The sequence below is a fragment of the Meleagris gallopavo genome, chromosome 15 (assembly GCF_000146605.3).
Source record: "Meleagris gallopavo isolate NT-WF06-2002-E0010 breed Aviagen turkey brand Nicholas breeding stock chromosome 15, Turkey_5.1, whole genome shotgun sequence".
Lineage (NCBI taxonomy): Eukaryota > Metazoa > Chordata > Aves > Galliformes > Phasianidae > Meleagris > Meleagris gallopavo.
In genome coordinates this window covers 9599375-9611896 of record NC_015025.2, presented here as the reverse complement: position 1 = coordinate 9611896, position 12522 = coordinate 9599375, and the positions used below count along the sequence as shown (strand labels likewise).

At 60.5% G+C, this 12522-nt stretch overlaps 2 protein-coding genes across 3 annotated transcripts in view; one reads left to right on the top strand and one right to left on the bottom strand.

Moving 5' to 3' along the window:
* Positions 1-82: 82 nt before the first annotated feature.
* Positions 83-9300, top strand: CDHR2 (cadherin related family member 2). Of its 2 annotated transcripts, none has more exons than XM_010718998.3 (33): positions 83-99; positions 1108-1183; positions 1566-1623; positions 1834-1899; positions 1980-2119; positions 2225-2278; positions 2412-2501; positions 2882-2971; positions 3049-3171; positions 3257-3400; positions 3474-3549; positions 3656-3762; positions 3837-4064; positions 4151-4306; positions 4474-4641; positions 4788-4849; positions 4934-5174; positions 5258-5494; positions 5640-5709; positions 5792-6406; positions 6667-6738; positions 6989-7038; positions 7120-7271; positions 7483-7585; positions 7659-7747; positions 7833-7907; positions 7993-8070; positions 8148-8208; positions 8313-8437; positions 8508-8618; positions 8711-8788; positions 8876-8936; positions 9079-9300. In XM_010718998.3, coding segments are annotated over exons 1-33 (3978 nt in total). In that variant the 5' UTR covers positions 83-97; the 3' UTR covers positions 9199-9300. The 2 variants fall into 2 exon arrangements, with proteins under 2 accessions (XP_010717300.1, XP_019475977.1); XM_019620432.2 differs by lacking the exon at positions 83-99 and adding an exon at positions 767-834.
* Positions 9301-9395: 95 nt separating this feature from the next.
* The window catches only part of GPRIN1 (G protein regulated inducer of neurite outgrowth 1), a 5054-nt gene continuing 1927 nt past the window's right edge, over positions 9396-12522 (bottom strand). Inside the window, exons 2-3 of the mRNA XM_010718997.3 lie at positions 11915-12008; positions 9396-11764 (exon numbers count right to left, since the gene is read on the bottom strand). Of these exons, the coding sequence (XP_010717299.1) occupies positions 10569-11735 (1167 nt within the window). The 5' untranslated portion in view covers positions 11736-11764; positions 11915-12008 and the 3' untranslated portion in view covers positions 9396-10568. The remainder of the gene's footprint in view (positions 11765-11914; positions 12009-12522) is intronic.

The following is a 12522-nucleotide window of genomic DNA, read 5'->3' as shown; positions in this document are numbered from 1 at the left end:
CGGCGCGGAACAAACGCGCTGCGGGGAGCGCGCGCCGTAATGCTCCGAGCGGCGGCGCAGGACGAGGAACGGGGACGGGAGAGAGACGGGGGTCAGAATGTGGGTAGGGATGGAGATGGGTATAGCGATGGGAACGGGGAGAGAGATGGGGATCGGAACGGAGACAGGGATTGGGAGAGGGATGGAGATGGAAACGGGAACGGGGGTGGAGTCGGGGATGGAGATGATGACGGTTTCAGGGAAAGGGACAGGTATAGAGTTGGGGATAGGGTGGGGATCTCGGTAGGGATGGGGATGGAGGTGCTGGGAACGCCCCAGGCCAACCCTTGGAAGGTTTAGGAGTGTCCCGGGACAGTCGAGGAGGTTTTGCTGTGGGATGTCCTGCACCAGCTGTGAGGGACCCCGGAGGATCCGAGGGCAGAGCAACTGTCCAGCATTAGGGGCTATCCTGGACCAGCTCTCGAGAGTTTCACCCCAGTCCTGGCCCTTGACATGGGGTGGAGCAGGGCCTTGGAGCAGGCTGGGTGTCCTGGGGCGTGCAGAGCTGTGCAGGCACCCGGACCCCTCAGATCCTCCCCGGTGCATGGGGGTGAAGAGGGCCAGGCCATAGGTCCTGCAGAGCCAGGACAGGCTGTGTCTGTGCCCCCCCACACTCACATCCCAGCCTCTTCTGCATGAGCGGAGCCACACAATCCACCCTTGTCCCCAGCGGGCTGAAGTAGGTCAGGGAGGCAGAGCTGAGCCCTTTGCCCCCCCCAGGGAGGGAACCTCACAGCAGGGGATGTGCAGGGCCCCAGCGGCAGCTCCACTGGGTCGGTGCCCACCTGAATCCTGGTGAGACCTCACTGCTCCCAGCCCAGGGGATGCCAGGCAGCCCCTCCCCAGTCCCCTGAGCTTGGGATCCCCCTACAGCCCCACAGGCAGAGTCCTCAGGGTGTGATTTGGGGTGGCTGAGCCATGGGGATGGTCCCCAGCATGGAGGGCTGGAGCTGGGGAGTAGTCACTGGGCTGGGCCGGACTGGGAGGTGAAAAACAGGGAGAAGAATGGGGAAAGCAATTTCTCACCCATTCATTGCAGTTAATCATTGATGAACTTGTTTACTTCAGGAGTCAAAGTTCTGCGGTGCTGCCAAGGTGCAAGTGTGGCGTAGCTGCCGGCAGCATCCCGGTGAGGTGGCTGCAGGTAAGGGATCCCAGCACAGCCCCAGTCCCCCCTTGGGCACCGTAGTCTGGGTTTGGGGTGGGGGAATGTATGTTGGAGGGGGTGAGTGGCAGGCTGTCCATTGGCTGTGATACAAGAGAGGGAGATGCTGTGGGGTGTCACAGCTCACTATGGGGCTTCTATGTGGGGCTTGGGGTGATCTGGAGTGATGCAGCCTCCAGGAGCAGGTCTTGGGGTCCCCAGATACTCCTGAGGTCACCAGAACCTAGAGACCAACCCTGTCTCCCCACTGTGTCCCCATGGGACCTATTCCCCTGGGCAGCACAATCCCATCCCAGGCTCTCTCAGTGGGCACAGTGTGGGGGCTCGGGACATGCCCCAGTTTCTCGTCTGTGTTCCACAGGCTCCGTGCAGGATGGCATGGCACCCACTGCTGCTGCTCCCCTTCCTCCTGGCAGCAGGTGAGGACTTTGCTCAGTGCAGGCTTGGGTTGCCGGGAAGCATCAGAGACACTTTCAGCTCCATCCCATTTTCCTGGGGGCACCCATGACCCCCAAAAGTGGCACTGTGGGCTGGGTGGTGGGGATGGCACCACAGGGGAGGGTGAGGAGTGGGAGACGTGGGGTAAGAAAGGGAAGATTCCCTGCACTCAGTTTATGCCCTGCCTGCAGCTTCAAGCAACACAGCTCCCATCTTCAACATGACCATCGTGTACGTGGCTGAGGACCTGCAGATAGGTGAGGGGAGGCTGTGGGGAGGCTGCTGGGGCTGGGGAGAGAGCCTGGGCCTGACTCTGCCTTTGTCCTCTTGTCTCCAGGAGAGTTTGCTTTCCAGCTGATTGCTTATGACCTAGATGGGGACCCGATCACCTACAAGATCTCTGGGACAGATTCCTTCTACTTTAACGCTGATGAACAGACAGGTGTGGTGACACTGAAAAACCTGCTGGACCGTGAGGTGAGGGCAGGGACTGACTGACGGGACCATGGGGATGGATAGCAGAGCCCTCAGACTGAGGTTGAGCTCTGTGTGTCCTGACTGAGCTCTGCTTTATCTTCCCAGTTCCAGGCCAGGCTCACCATCCTTGTCACAGTGTCTGACGGGGTCAATGAAGCAGTGAGTGTGGGAACGAGGATTACAGTGGGGTCTCAGCAGGGTCTCAGTGGGACTGACTGCGATGCTCAGTGGGGCTTTGCTCACGGGGCAGTGCTGGCTGGCTCCTTGTCCCTCATCCAAAGTCTCCCCATAGACCACCAGTCGCCTAACCATCATCGTGGAGGACCGTAATGACAACGCACCAGTCTTCCGGAACCTGCCCTATGAAACTTCTGTCCTTGAGGTACCTTCCTGGGACCTGGCAGCCCCATGGGCGAGTGGTTCCCATAGCATGGGTGTGCCTGGTGACAACAGGCAGCAATAATGTGTGGTGACAGCATGCAGTGACGCTGTGCCTGGGCGTGTGGTTGCGGTGTGTGGTGATGATATTCCTGGCAGACACATCAGTGCCAGTGGGGCCGGCATGCAATGGGACTCTGCCCTCACCAGGAAGGGCCCTTGGAGCTGCTCAGCCAGGGCAAGGCTGGCTCAGAGTACAGACGGGGAGTGGTAGAGAGTAGTAGAGTGCCCAACTGAGCACCAGATGGGGTTGGGAGGGGCCAGGCTCAGCACCCTAACCCTGCTTCCCCATGCAATGCCACCACTGCCTCTCTGTGCGCCCAGAACACAACAGTGGGCAGCATCATCTACACCGTGTTTGCTGATGACTCTGACACTGGGACTGCTGCCAAAGTCAGCTACAGCATCCAGGAGGTAAGTACCGCAGCTCTGTGTGGTGGGGGCTCCCCAGGGGTCAGGTCTGGTGACACGTGGCAATGTCCCCTGCCCAGGTAATCCCAGACACCACGAAGAACCACTGGCTCTTCTACATCCTGCTCAATGGGAGCGTGGTGCTGAACAGCTCGCTGGACTACACCATTAACCCCTTCTTACAGCTGAAGATCCTCGCCCAGGTGGGGGACATCTTGCCCAGGTGGGGGCACTGGGTGTAGAGTGGCGGGGAAGGGCGATGTGGGACTAACAGGTGATGTTCCTCAGGATGGTGGAGGGCTGCTGCGCAATGAGACGGTCATCCAGAGCAGCACCACCTACCTGTCCATCACCGTCATCGATGTGCCCAACTTGAACCCATGGTTCCTCAATGAGCCCTACTCCGGCTCTGTGCCTGAGGGCTGCCCACTGGTGAGCAGTCCAATCTACTGCCCTGGGACTAGAGGTGTCCCCGGACTGTGCCCTGATGGCTGTGTCCCCACAGGGCACCACAGTGCTGACCGTCACCGCCATGGACAGAGACACAGGAGTGAACGATAAGATCTCCTACAGCTTCACCAGTGAGTGAGAGGGCACAGAGTAGGGTGGGCACCCGGGGGATTGTGCCTGGGCTCCAGCAGCCAGCAGCCCTGCCCATGACTGAACCTGGTCCCTGCTGTCCCCTAGATGCCAGTGTCCCCTTCGCCATCAACGACACAACAGGCACCATCACTGTCAGCCAGCTGCTGGACCGTGAGCAGCTGCTGAGCGAGGAGGTGCTGCTGGAGGTCACGGTGAGTGGAAAAGCATGAGACCCCTGTTCTTTTCCTCACTCCGCGTGGCCTGACCCGCTCCTCTGCCCACACAGGCACGTGAGAGCAACCTGGACATCTATGGCAATGTGGCCCAGGCCAGCACACTGGTGACAGTGTTGGTGACTGATGTCAATGACAACAAGCCTCACTTCTACCAGTGCCCCCTCTCCACCTGCGACTTCATCTACACCCAAAGCAACTTCACGGGGAGCATCGTCGAGCACTCCCCCTCCAAAGTGCCCGTGTCCAACCTCAACATCGTCGCGCGCGATCCAGACAAGGTGGGAGCCATCGCTGGAGCTGTGCTGCTTTCCCACTGCTCCACTACCCTCACCCTATGTCCATCTCATGTCCATCTCCCCAACAGGGCACCAATGGCACTTTTGAGCTCTACCTGCAGGGTGTGAGTGCCAACGCCTTCACTGTCTCCCCCACGAGAATCGTGGGCACAGGGGAGGTGCAGATCCTTGTGCAGGACCCGTCAGCTGTGGATTATGAGATAACCCACGTCATGGTGGTGCAGGTGGGTCCCTCCTCCCCGCATGCCTGGGGACACAACCTTCACTTGCAAGGACAAGAGCAGAGCATGACTTTGCCGCAACAACTTGTTTGGTTTAGAAGAGCTGGGCCAGATATAACAGCTCTCTCTACTTGGGGATCTCTGCGAGACACTGTCACTTTACCCCACAGCTCATTGCTAATGACACAGGGAACCCCACAGACTGCTGCTCCACAGCCACTGTGACCATCGACATCATCGACACCAATGACCACTTCCCCGAGTTCCCGCAGAGCACCTACAGCCTGAGCGTGATGGAGAACAGCCCCGATGGCACCATCATTGCCACCAACATCACGGTCAGGGCAGGGCACAGCTCATGTCCCCAGGGCAGTCACACCAGTGTGACCCATGGAGCCACTTTTTGGGGTGCTCGGTGCCCACACCCAGTGCCTCACATTCATCACTGAAGCATATTTTCCTGGTGTTTCCTGCTCTCTTCTAGGCTTATGATCCGGATAGCGGTGCTGGTGGCCAGATCACCTACCAGCTGCTCCAGGAGTACATGTACGTGGGGCACAGCTGCTGGGGGGCTGTGGGTGCCGTCTGCCCTGGGCTGGAGCCCCAGTGATGGGTCTGTGTGTGCTGCAGCCAGCAAATCTTCATGGTGAATGCCACGACCGGGGCAGTGCTGGTGAGGAATGGGTCTTTCCTGGACCGGGAGATGCGCTCTATGTACTCCGCCAACCTACAAGCCAAGGACGGGGGTAACATGACAAGCACCACAATGCTGGAGATCACCGTGCTGGATGAGAATGACAACGAGCCCATCATCATCGGCTCCTACTTCATCTATGTGGAAGAGGGGCAGAACGTCAGCACACAGATCAGGGTGGGCACCACAAGCAGAGGAGTCAGGGTTTGTCCTGGGCTGCAAACAACTCCATTTCATTTTTCCTGGTGCTCTCTTTCCAGGCCATTGACAATGATGAGGAAGGCACTCCCAACAGTGAGCTGGGCTTCAAAATTGTGCCAGGGCTGTACAGCAACAACTTCACCATCAACCAGATCACTGGAGAGATGCATAGCATTGAGACGCTGGACCGTGAGGCTGTGGACAGTGAGGAGGGGCAGCTGGTGGTGACAGTGGAGGTGTACGACCACGGGATGCCACAGCTCAGCACGATGGTGAACGTCACCATCACTGTGGCGGTGAGCACTGGGCACAGCCAGACCGGATGTAGAGGTGGCACTGTGTCCCCGTGTGCCACAGTTGGAGCAGGTGTCCGTGCTCCTGTCCCTTGCTCCATGCCAGACCTCTAGCATGGTGACACTCACAGGCTATCATCTCCTGCAGGACGTGAATGACAACATGCCCGTGTTCCTCCAACAGTCCTATGAGTTCTCTGTCTTCGAAAGCTCTGACGGTATGAGGAGGGTGGTCAGGCTGTGGGACAAACAGTGCCTGGGGTCAGACAGACGGACACTGAGTGTCTGCCTCTCCTGCAGGGTCCTTCGTGGGGGATGTCGTGGCCACGGACGCTGACCGGACGGAGATCAACTCCCGCATCTCCTTCCAGCTGGAGAGGAGCACCGGCTCCAGCAACTTCTTGATCAGCTCGACCCGCCTGGGGCCGGGCAACTACAGCGGGCGGCTCTCCCTCGACCCTGACGTAACTGTGGACTACGACACCATGCAGGATAAGTTCTTCTCCTTGGTGGTGCTGGCGGAGAACACGGCTGCAGACAATGCAGGGAACATCGCCAATGTCTCGGTGCTGGTCAACATCCTCGATGTCAATGATGAGCCACCCACCATCCCGTCGTCCTCGCAGAAGAGTGTGAGCGTGAGCGAGAATGGCACGCAGCAGGGTCTGGTCCTCACCGTGGTTCCCTTTGACCCAGACACCAACCACTCGCTGGTCTTCGAGGAGCTGTCGGTTGCCTGCTATAAGGGCGGTAGCAGTGCTGGGGAGGTGTGCTGGGACTGGTTTGTGCTGCTGCCCAATGGCTCATTGCTGGCCGACAGCTTGGACATTGACTATGAGCTGTGTGATGAGGTCCGGCTGGCCATGCGGGTTGAAGACCTCTACACCCAGAAAGGCGACCGCTACAGCAAGAACGGTACAGGCAGAGCCCACATCCTGTGTCCACCATGAGCAGGGCAGGGAGGAAGATGGGACCTGGAGCTGCTGCTTCCCCAGAGGAGCACCTCTTTGGGATGGATGGAGGCTGTGCCCAGCTCTTTGGTCCCTTTGGGTTGGCAGGAAGGTGTCCCCAGTTCTTTGATCTCTGCCACAGGGATCTGGGCCTTCTGGGGGAATGTGGCTCCCAGAGGACACAAAGCAGGACTGACCAGTGCTCTGTGTTTGTGGCTTTGACAGAAACCCTGGAGATCCGGATCACAGACATTAACGACAATGCACCTATCTTCTTTCCTGTCTCCGGGACCTTTGGTGAGCAGAAGAGCTTAGGATACAGCATCCATGATCTGCTCTTTGCTGTGTGGCTCTGCCCAGCTGCCCAGGAAGCAGAGGGCTGTGAGCAGCTTGGTGTACAGGCTGGGACAACCCACTGCTCCCCACAAAGAGCAGCATGAGGTGCTTAGGGCTGCACCTGTGCTACTGAGCCATGGGGCATGCGGGGCATGGGGTCTGCAGCATACTTAGCTGCAAAGCACCCCAACTACACTGTCTGTCCCCACAGTCATTGTCCCAGAAATCTCTCCTGTGGACCTGCAAGTGGCTACTGTGAAGGTGAGGAGCTGTGCACACTTCTGGGTGCTGGGCTCACCCATCTGTGCCCACCTGTGCTGCTGACACACTTGGTCCCTGCAGGCCACGGACGCCGACTCGGGGCTGGGAGGAACCATCGTTTTCTCCATCATCAGCGTGGTGCTCGTGCAGGAAGATGGGGTCAAGCGGCCCTTTGATAACCTCTTCAAGGTGGTGACCTCAGCTGACCAGGACAACTACACCGGGAGCATTCAGTAATGCCATGGGGCCAGGCTGAGCTGGGAGTTGTGTGGTGTGGGCTGAGCCCTGCTCAGTTCTTGTGCTGCATGGCAGGGGCACAGGCAACGGATGGAGGGAGGATATTCCCAGCTCCTTGGTCCCCATCAAAGGGGCCTGAGCGTGCTGGGAGGATGGGGCTCTCGGAAGACCCAGCCATGTGGGATGCTGATGTCCCCATCCCCTCAGGGTGGCCAGCAACCTGGACAGCTCACTGAAGGGACAGTACCAGGTGACTGTGGAGGCTCGGGACAGTGCAGCACCGCAGCATGCAACACAGACCACCCTCAATGTGAGTGTCACGCCATCCCCTTGGGATGCCCCATGCCCTCCTGAGCCCCTCTCACTTTGCTGTCTCCACACAGATCTTCACAGTGGACCAGAGCTATCGCATTCACCTTCAATTTACGACAACAGTGGATGAAGTTCAGAGCAATTTGGAAAGCATCAGAATGTATGGGGGCCTGGCAGGGGCTGGGGCTGGGGCTGCAGGTCCTGCTGCTCCCCATACACACACCTCACCCATAACCCCATTGCAGAGCCCTGACCAGCGCCACTAAGGCAGGGGTCTATGTGTCAGCCATCCGGAGCTATGAAGACAGTCGTGCCACTCAGTGAGCAGGGGTGTGGCAATGGCATCGGCCATGGGGAGGGCACCATGCCCCACAGCCCGCTCACCCCTTCTTCCTGTCTCCACAGGGTGAAAGCCAAGTCGGTGATGGAGGCGTACTTCGTCTACAGCAATGGCACAGCACTGGACGTCAACCAGCTGACCCTGTGTGTGCTGGGGAGGGAGCTGTGTGCCAGCACTGCTGCCCACCCCATTACTCATCCTACTTCTTTTCCCTTGACAGGCTCATCCATAGCAACCCACCAGTCCTGGCCAACCTGATGAACCTGGGCCTGGTCATCATCGTGAGTGGGGGTGGGCAAGGGGTGCAGGGACAAGGCACCAGCCCCATGTGGTTCCTTGGGGGTCCTCATGCCTACACATTGCCCACAACCCCACTGTGTGCTAGGGCCCCGGTGAAGTGACAGAGCCCAGCAAGGAGAAGGAGATGATCGGCGTCATCGCGGGGCTGGCAGCGTTCCTAGTCCTCTTCATCCTCATCATGATCCTGGCCTTGGTGCTGACCATCAGGAGGTACCATGCACCCCGTGTCCCCACATACCCCTTGTCCCCACATCCCCACTCACCATCACCATCCCCGCAGCTACAAGAGGAAGCTGAGTGCGATGAAGGCTCTCAAGGCAGCCACGACACTGAGCCCGGCCGTGGTGCAGGGAGCGGGCATCCCTGGCACCAACAAGTACAATGCTGAGAGGTGAGCACAGGCTCCCTGTGTCTGTCCCCATGTTGCTCCCACATAGCTGACCCCACAGGGACCATCACTCACTGCCACCCACCCTTGGCCAGGGCCAACCCCATGCTGAATCTCTCGCTGGACCCATCCCATGACCTGGGCTTCCATGAAGAAACCAGCTCGCTGGCCAGGTGAGCTCTACAGGCAGCTCTAAAGGCCACTGGCCTTGCCTGTGTCCCCATGCTGCCACCACCTCTTATACCCTCCCCTTTCTGCAGCATCAATTCCCTGGATGAAAACAAGGTAGACTCACCCAAGGAGGACAACTTCAAGGCCAAGGTAGGAGGCAGGGCATCCTGCTCACCTCCACCCAGCCCCATTCTGCTGTGGCACAAGGACTGCTGGATCCTCGCATCCCTTTCCCCCCATCCCTGCTCTGGGGATGAAGTATCCCCACCCTTCTGACTGTGCTCTCTTCCAGAGAGGGAGCCCACATCCCACAGACTCCACCGAGGACGAGGTGCTGGCGGCCGCCCTGAAGATGAAGGAGCCCTCCAAAATGGCCTACATCAACACTGCCTTCAATACCACCGACCTGTGAGCAGCATGTGGAGCACAGAGGGGCCGGAGCAGGACTCAGGCAGCTGCTCTGGCAATGTCGTGTTCAATCCCAGCAATAAACCCATCTCATGTGGTGACAATGTCCCATGGCCACCAGCCCCTCGGTGCTGGCCCCAGGGGGTCCCCTCTCCTGGAAGGAAGGGGTGGGTTGAGGTCAGGCTGGAGGGGCTCGGTGTCACCACAGGGCTCTGTGCCACCCTGCTGTCTGTCACCCCACATGTCCCCACCAAGAGCTGCTGGCAGCACTGCACAGAGCTTTCTGCAATGTTTTATTACCCAACACCCAAACTGACAAGTGTAGTTCTCCCACCCCCTTCCTCCCCCCCACCCCCCCAAAAAACAGAGGAAAACAAAGAAATTTGGGGATGAAGCCGTAGTGGAGTGGACTGGCAGGCCAAGGGATCCCCAGCACACCAATTTTTTGCAGCCTCCTGCAGCTCAGGTGCACTGAGTCAGACTGGTGGGGGGGGAGCAGGAGGCGAGATGTGGGGCCTGACAGTTTGGCACTGACACCGAGGTACTGCTGGCAGAGGGGTGCTCACCCCCCCAGCACACCGACTTTGCTCTTGGTTCCGCCCAGCAAGGCAGGGATACAGGGACAGTGTTTTGAAAGAGCTGCAGCCCCGCAGGCTGCTGGGGGGGAGTTGGCTGACGGCTGAAAGTGTCTCTTAAAAAGCTCCAAAAATGCAAACACGGTTCAAGAAAAGCCCCCCCACCCCCCACCCCCCTGCAAAATCCCAGCGGTAAAAAGTGGCAGCACTTTGCAGCTGGCGCGGCCCCAGGGGGAGCAGCGAGCAAGGCTGGGGGATCCACAAAGGGACAGCCTGGGGGCTCTGGGTGCTGCTCACAGCAGCGTGGCTGGGAGGCTCCTTCCCCACCACCGGGACAGGACATGGACATTTCCCGTGCTTCGACTGCAGCCAGGGAGGGCTGGGGACTATGGAGACAACCTCCCCAAACGCCTCCAGCTGCAGTGACGGGGACAAGCAGCTGATGGCCCCGAGCAGACGTGCTCCAGCCCCACAGCCCTTCTGCTGGGCACAGCAGTGGGACATGATGCTGATGTGGCAAGAACAGGAGTGGGGTGGGCAGCGAGGGACAGTTGTCACTGCTGCTGCCCACGAGCCCAGCTCTAAGCCACGGTCAGGCCCCCACCCCTCGCACAGGGAGATGGCACCCATCTCGTGTCCCAGGGCTGGGGGGGACCCCAGCAGATGAGACGCCCCATCCCCACCTGCAGCACTCCATCATCATCCGCCTGGAGCGCTGCACGCCGGCAGCAGGCGTCTCGGGACGCAGGGCAGGGACACTTCCCCATGTCCCCTCCGTCCCACTGGGGTGGGCAGTAGCTCACTCCACGGCAGGGCCGGTGCGAGAGCAGCACCGCGGCCGCCGGACATTTTGCAGCAGAGCCCGGAAGACGCTGGGCTGCCTCTTGGGCTCGCCCTTGCGTGGAGCCCCTTTGATGGAGCTGGCGCGGGTGCTCTGCGGGGTGGCCACCGCCTGCCGCCCGTGCTCCTCGATCTGCTTCTCCAGGTGCTTCTGGATGGCCATGCCCAGCACTTCCACCTCCATGGAGGCCCCGTACACCTCCCACGTCATCCCCTTCTCGTCCCAGCTCACCTCCCGGATGGGCTCTGGAGCCTCCTCCACCACCCCTTTCACGTGCACCTCGGGGTATGAGGCCTGTGGGGACTTGGCCACTGGCGTCATGGGCCCGGTGGCCACCGAACGCGTCTCCACAGGCATGGATACCTGCATCTCCGCGTCCTTCTTGGAGGGCTCCAGGCGTGGGGCAGAGCCCAGCTCTCTCTTGGGGAAGGTGAAAGCGGCTGCTCCACCCGGGGGGCTCATAGGGCTCAGTGCCACTGACACCAGGGATGCACGGCTGTCCACTTGTGTCCCTGTGTCCTGCATGCCGGCATCCTGCGGGGGTGTCACCTCGAATGAGTAGGACCCACAGAGCAGCTTGGCAGTCCGGGGCTGCTGGGTGCTCTCGGTGCTCCTATCAGCTCTGCCCTGCTCCCCAACTCTCTGGAGCTGCTCGGGGGTCTCGGTGCCCCCTGTGCCACCCTGGGGCTGCTCCTGGCTTGGCATCGGGGAGGGCGGTTCAGCTCCCACTGATGGCTCCAGGAATGCCACATGCTTGGCTGGAGCCGGCGTGCTGCCCACGTCCTTGCTGGGTGCCTTGAGGCAGGGCTCAGGCAGGGAGGGCACAGGGGTGGCCTTCTCCTTCTGGGTGCCCCCTGGCTCCATAGGACCGCAGGCAGGGGCAGTACCACCGGCTGCCCCGCAGCTCCCCAGTCCTGTTGGCACCGGCACCTTCTCCACAGTGCCCAGGGCCTCGGGCTCGGCCACACAGCAGGTCCTCATGCCACGGCCATCCACGGTGCAGCCAGAGCTGGGCAAGCGCTCACCCACTGGCGGGCAGCCCGAAGAGCTGGCACCAGGCTCACAAGTGTCCTCAGCCTCTCGGCTCAGCAGCTGCAGGGCCTCGGGCTCCCTAGTGCTGCCCATGCCCGGGGAAGGCTTCTCCCATGCTAGTCCTGCAAGAGAGGCAATAGGGTGGTGAGCTGGGCATTGTCAGTCAACAACTGCTTCTTGCCACACCACACCTGACAACAGGGCTGGCTGTACCCAGAATGCGCCAGCACAGTGCCCACCCCGGGAAGGGAAGGACAGTGTCAGCCACCTACCACAAAAACAGCTGTTCCCTGGTGTGACTGAGCCACGAGTGGGATTCAGGGGCTGCTCTGGCTGCTGGGGCCACAGGGCCGTGGCCTGGAGACCCTGCAGAGAGAACAGTTGGAAGGCAACCTGTAGTGCCCAGTAAGAGCCTCGCTCAAAACAAAGCTCCCATCAGAGCCATGCACGCAGGTATCCAACCCAGGGCACACACTGGCCTGCAGGCAGCAGCAAGCGGAGGGGCCAGGGGCTGCACAGGACACTGGGGGCTCTGCCTGGCAGGGCAGGGTGTGCCAGCTGGGCACCGTGCACACTCGCCCTGCACAGATACCCACACCCGCACGAGGCCACGTGGAACGAGGGGCAGAAGCCGGTGTCACACAAGCAGCTCCAAATGATTCCCAGCCCTCCGAGCCTTTCTCCCTACGGAGCTCCCCAGTCCCACCCGTAACACCTCCCCGCGGAGCCGAACCCACCCTGAGAGCATCCTGCCCGGGGCACACGCGTGTGCACGCAGAGAGACACGAACACGCGTGTACCCACCCGCAGGCACACGCACTCCCGCCTGCAGGCACGGGCACGCAGCCGCCGGAACACGGCTCCGGGCGCACACACTCGT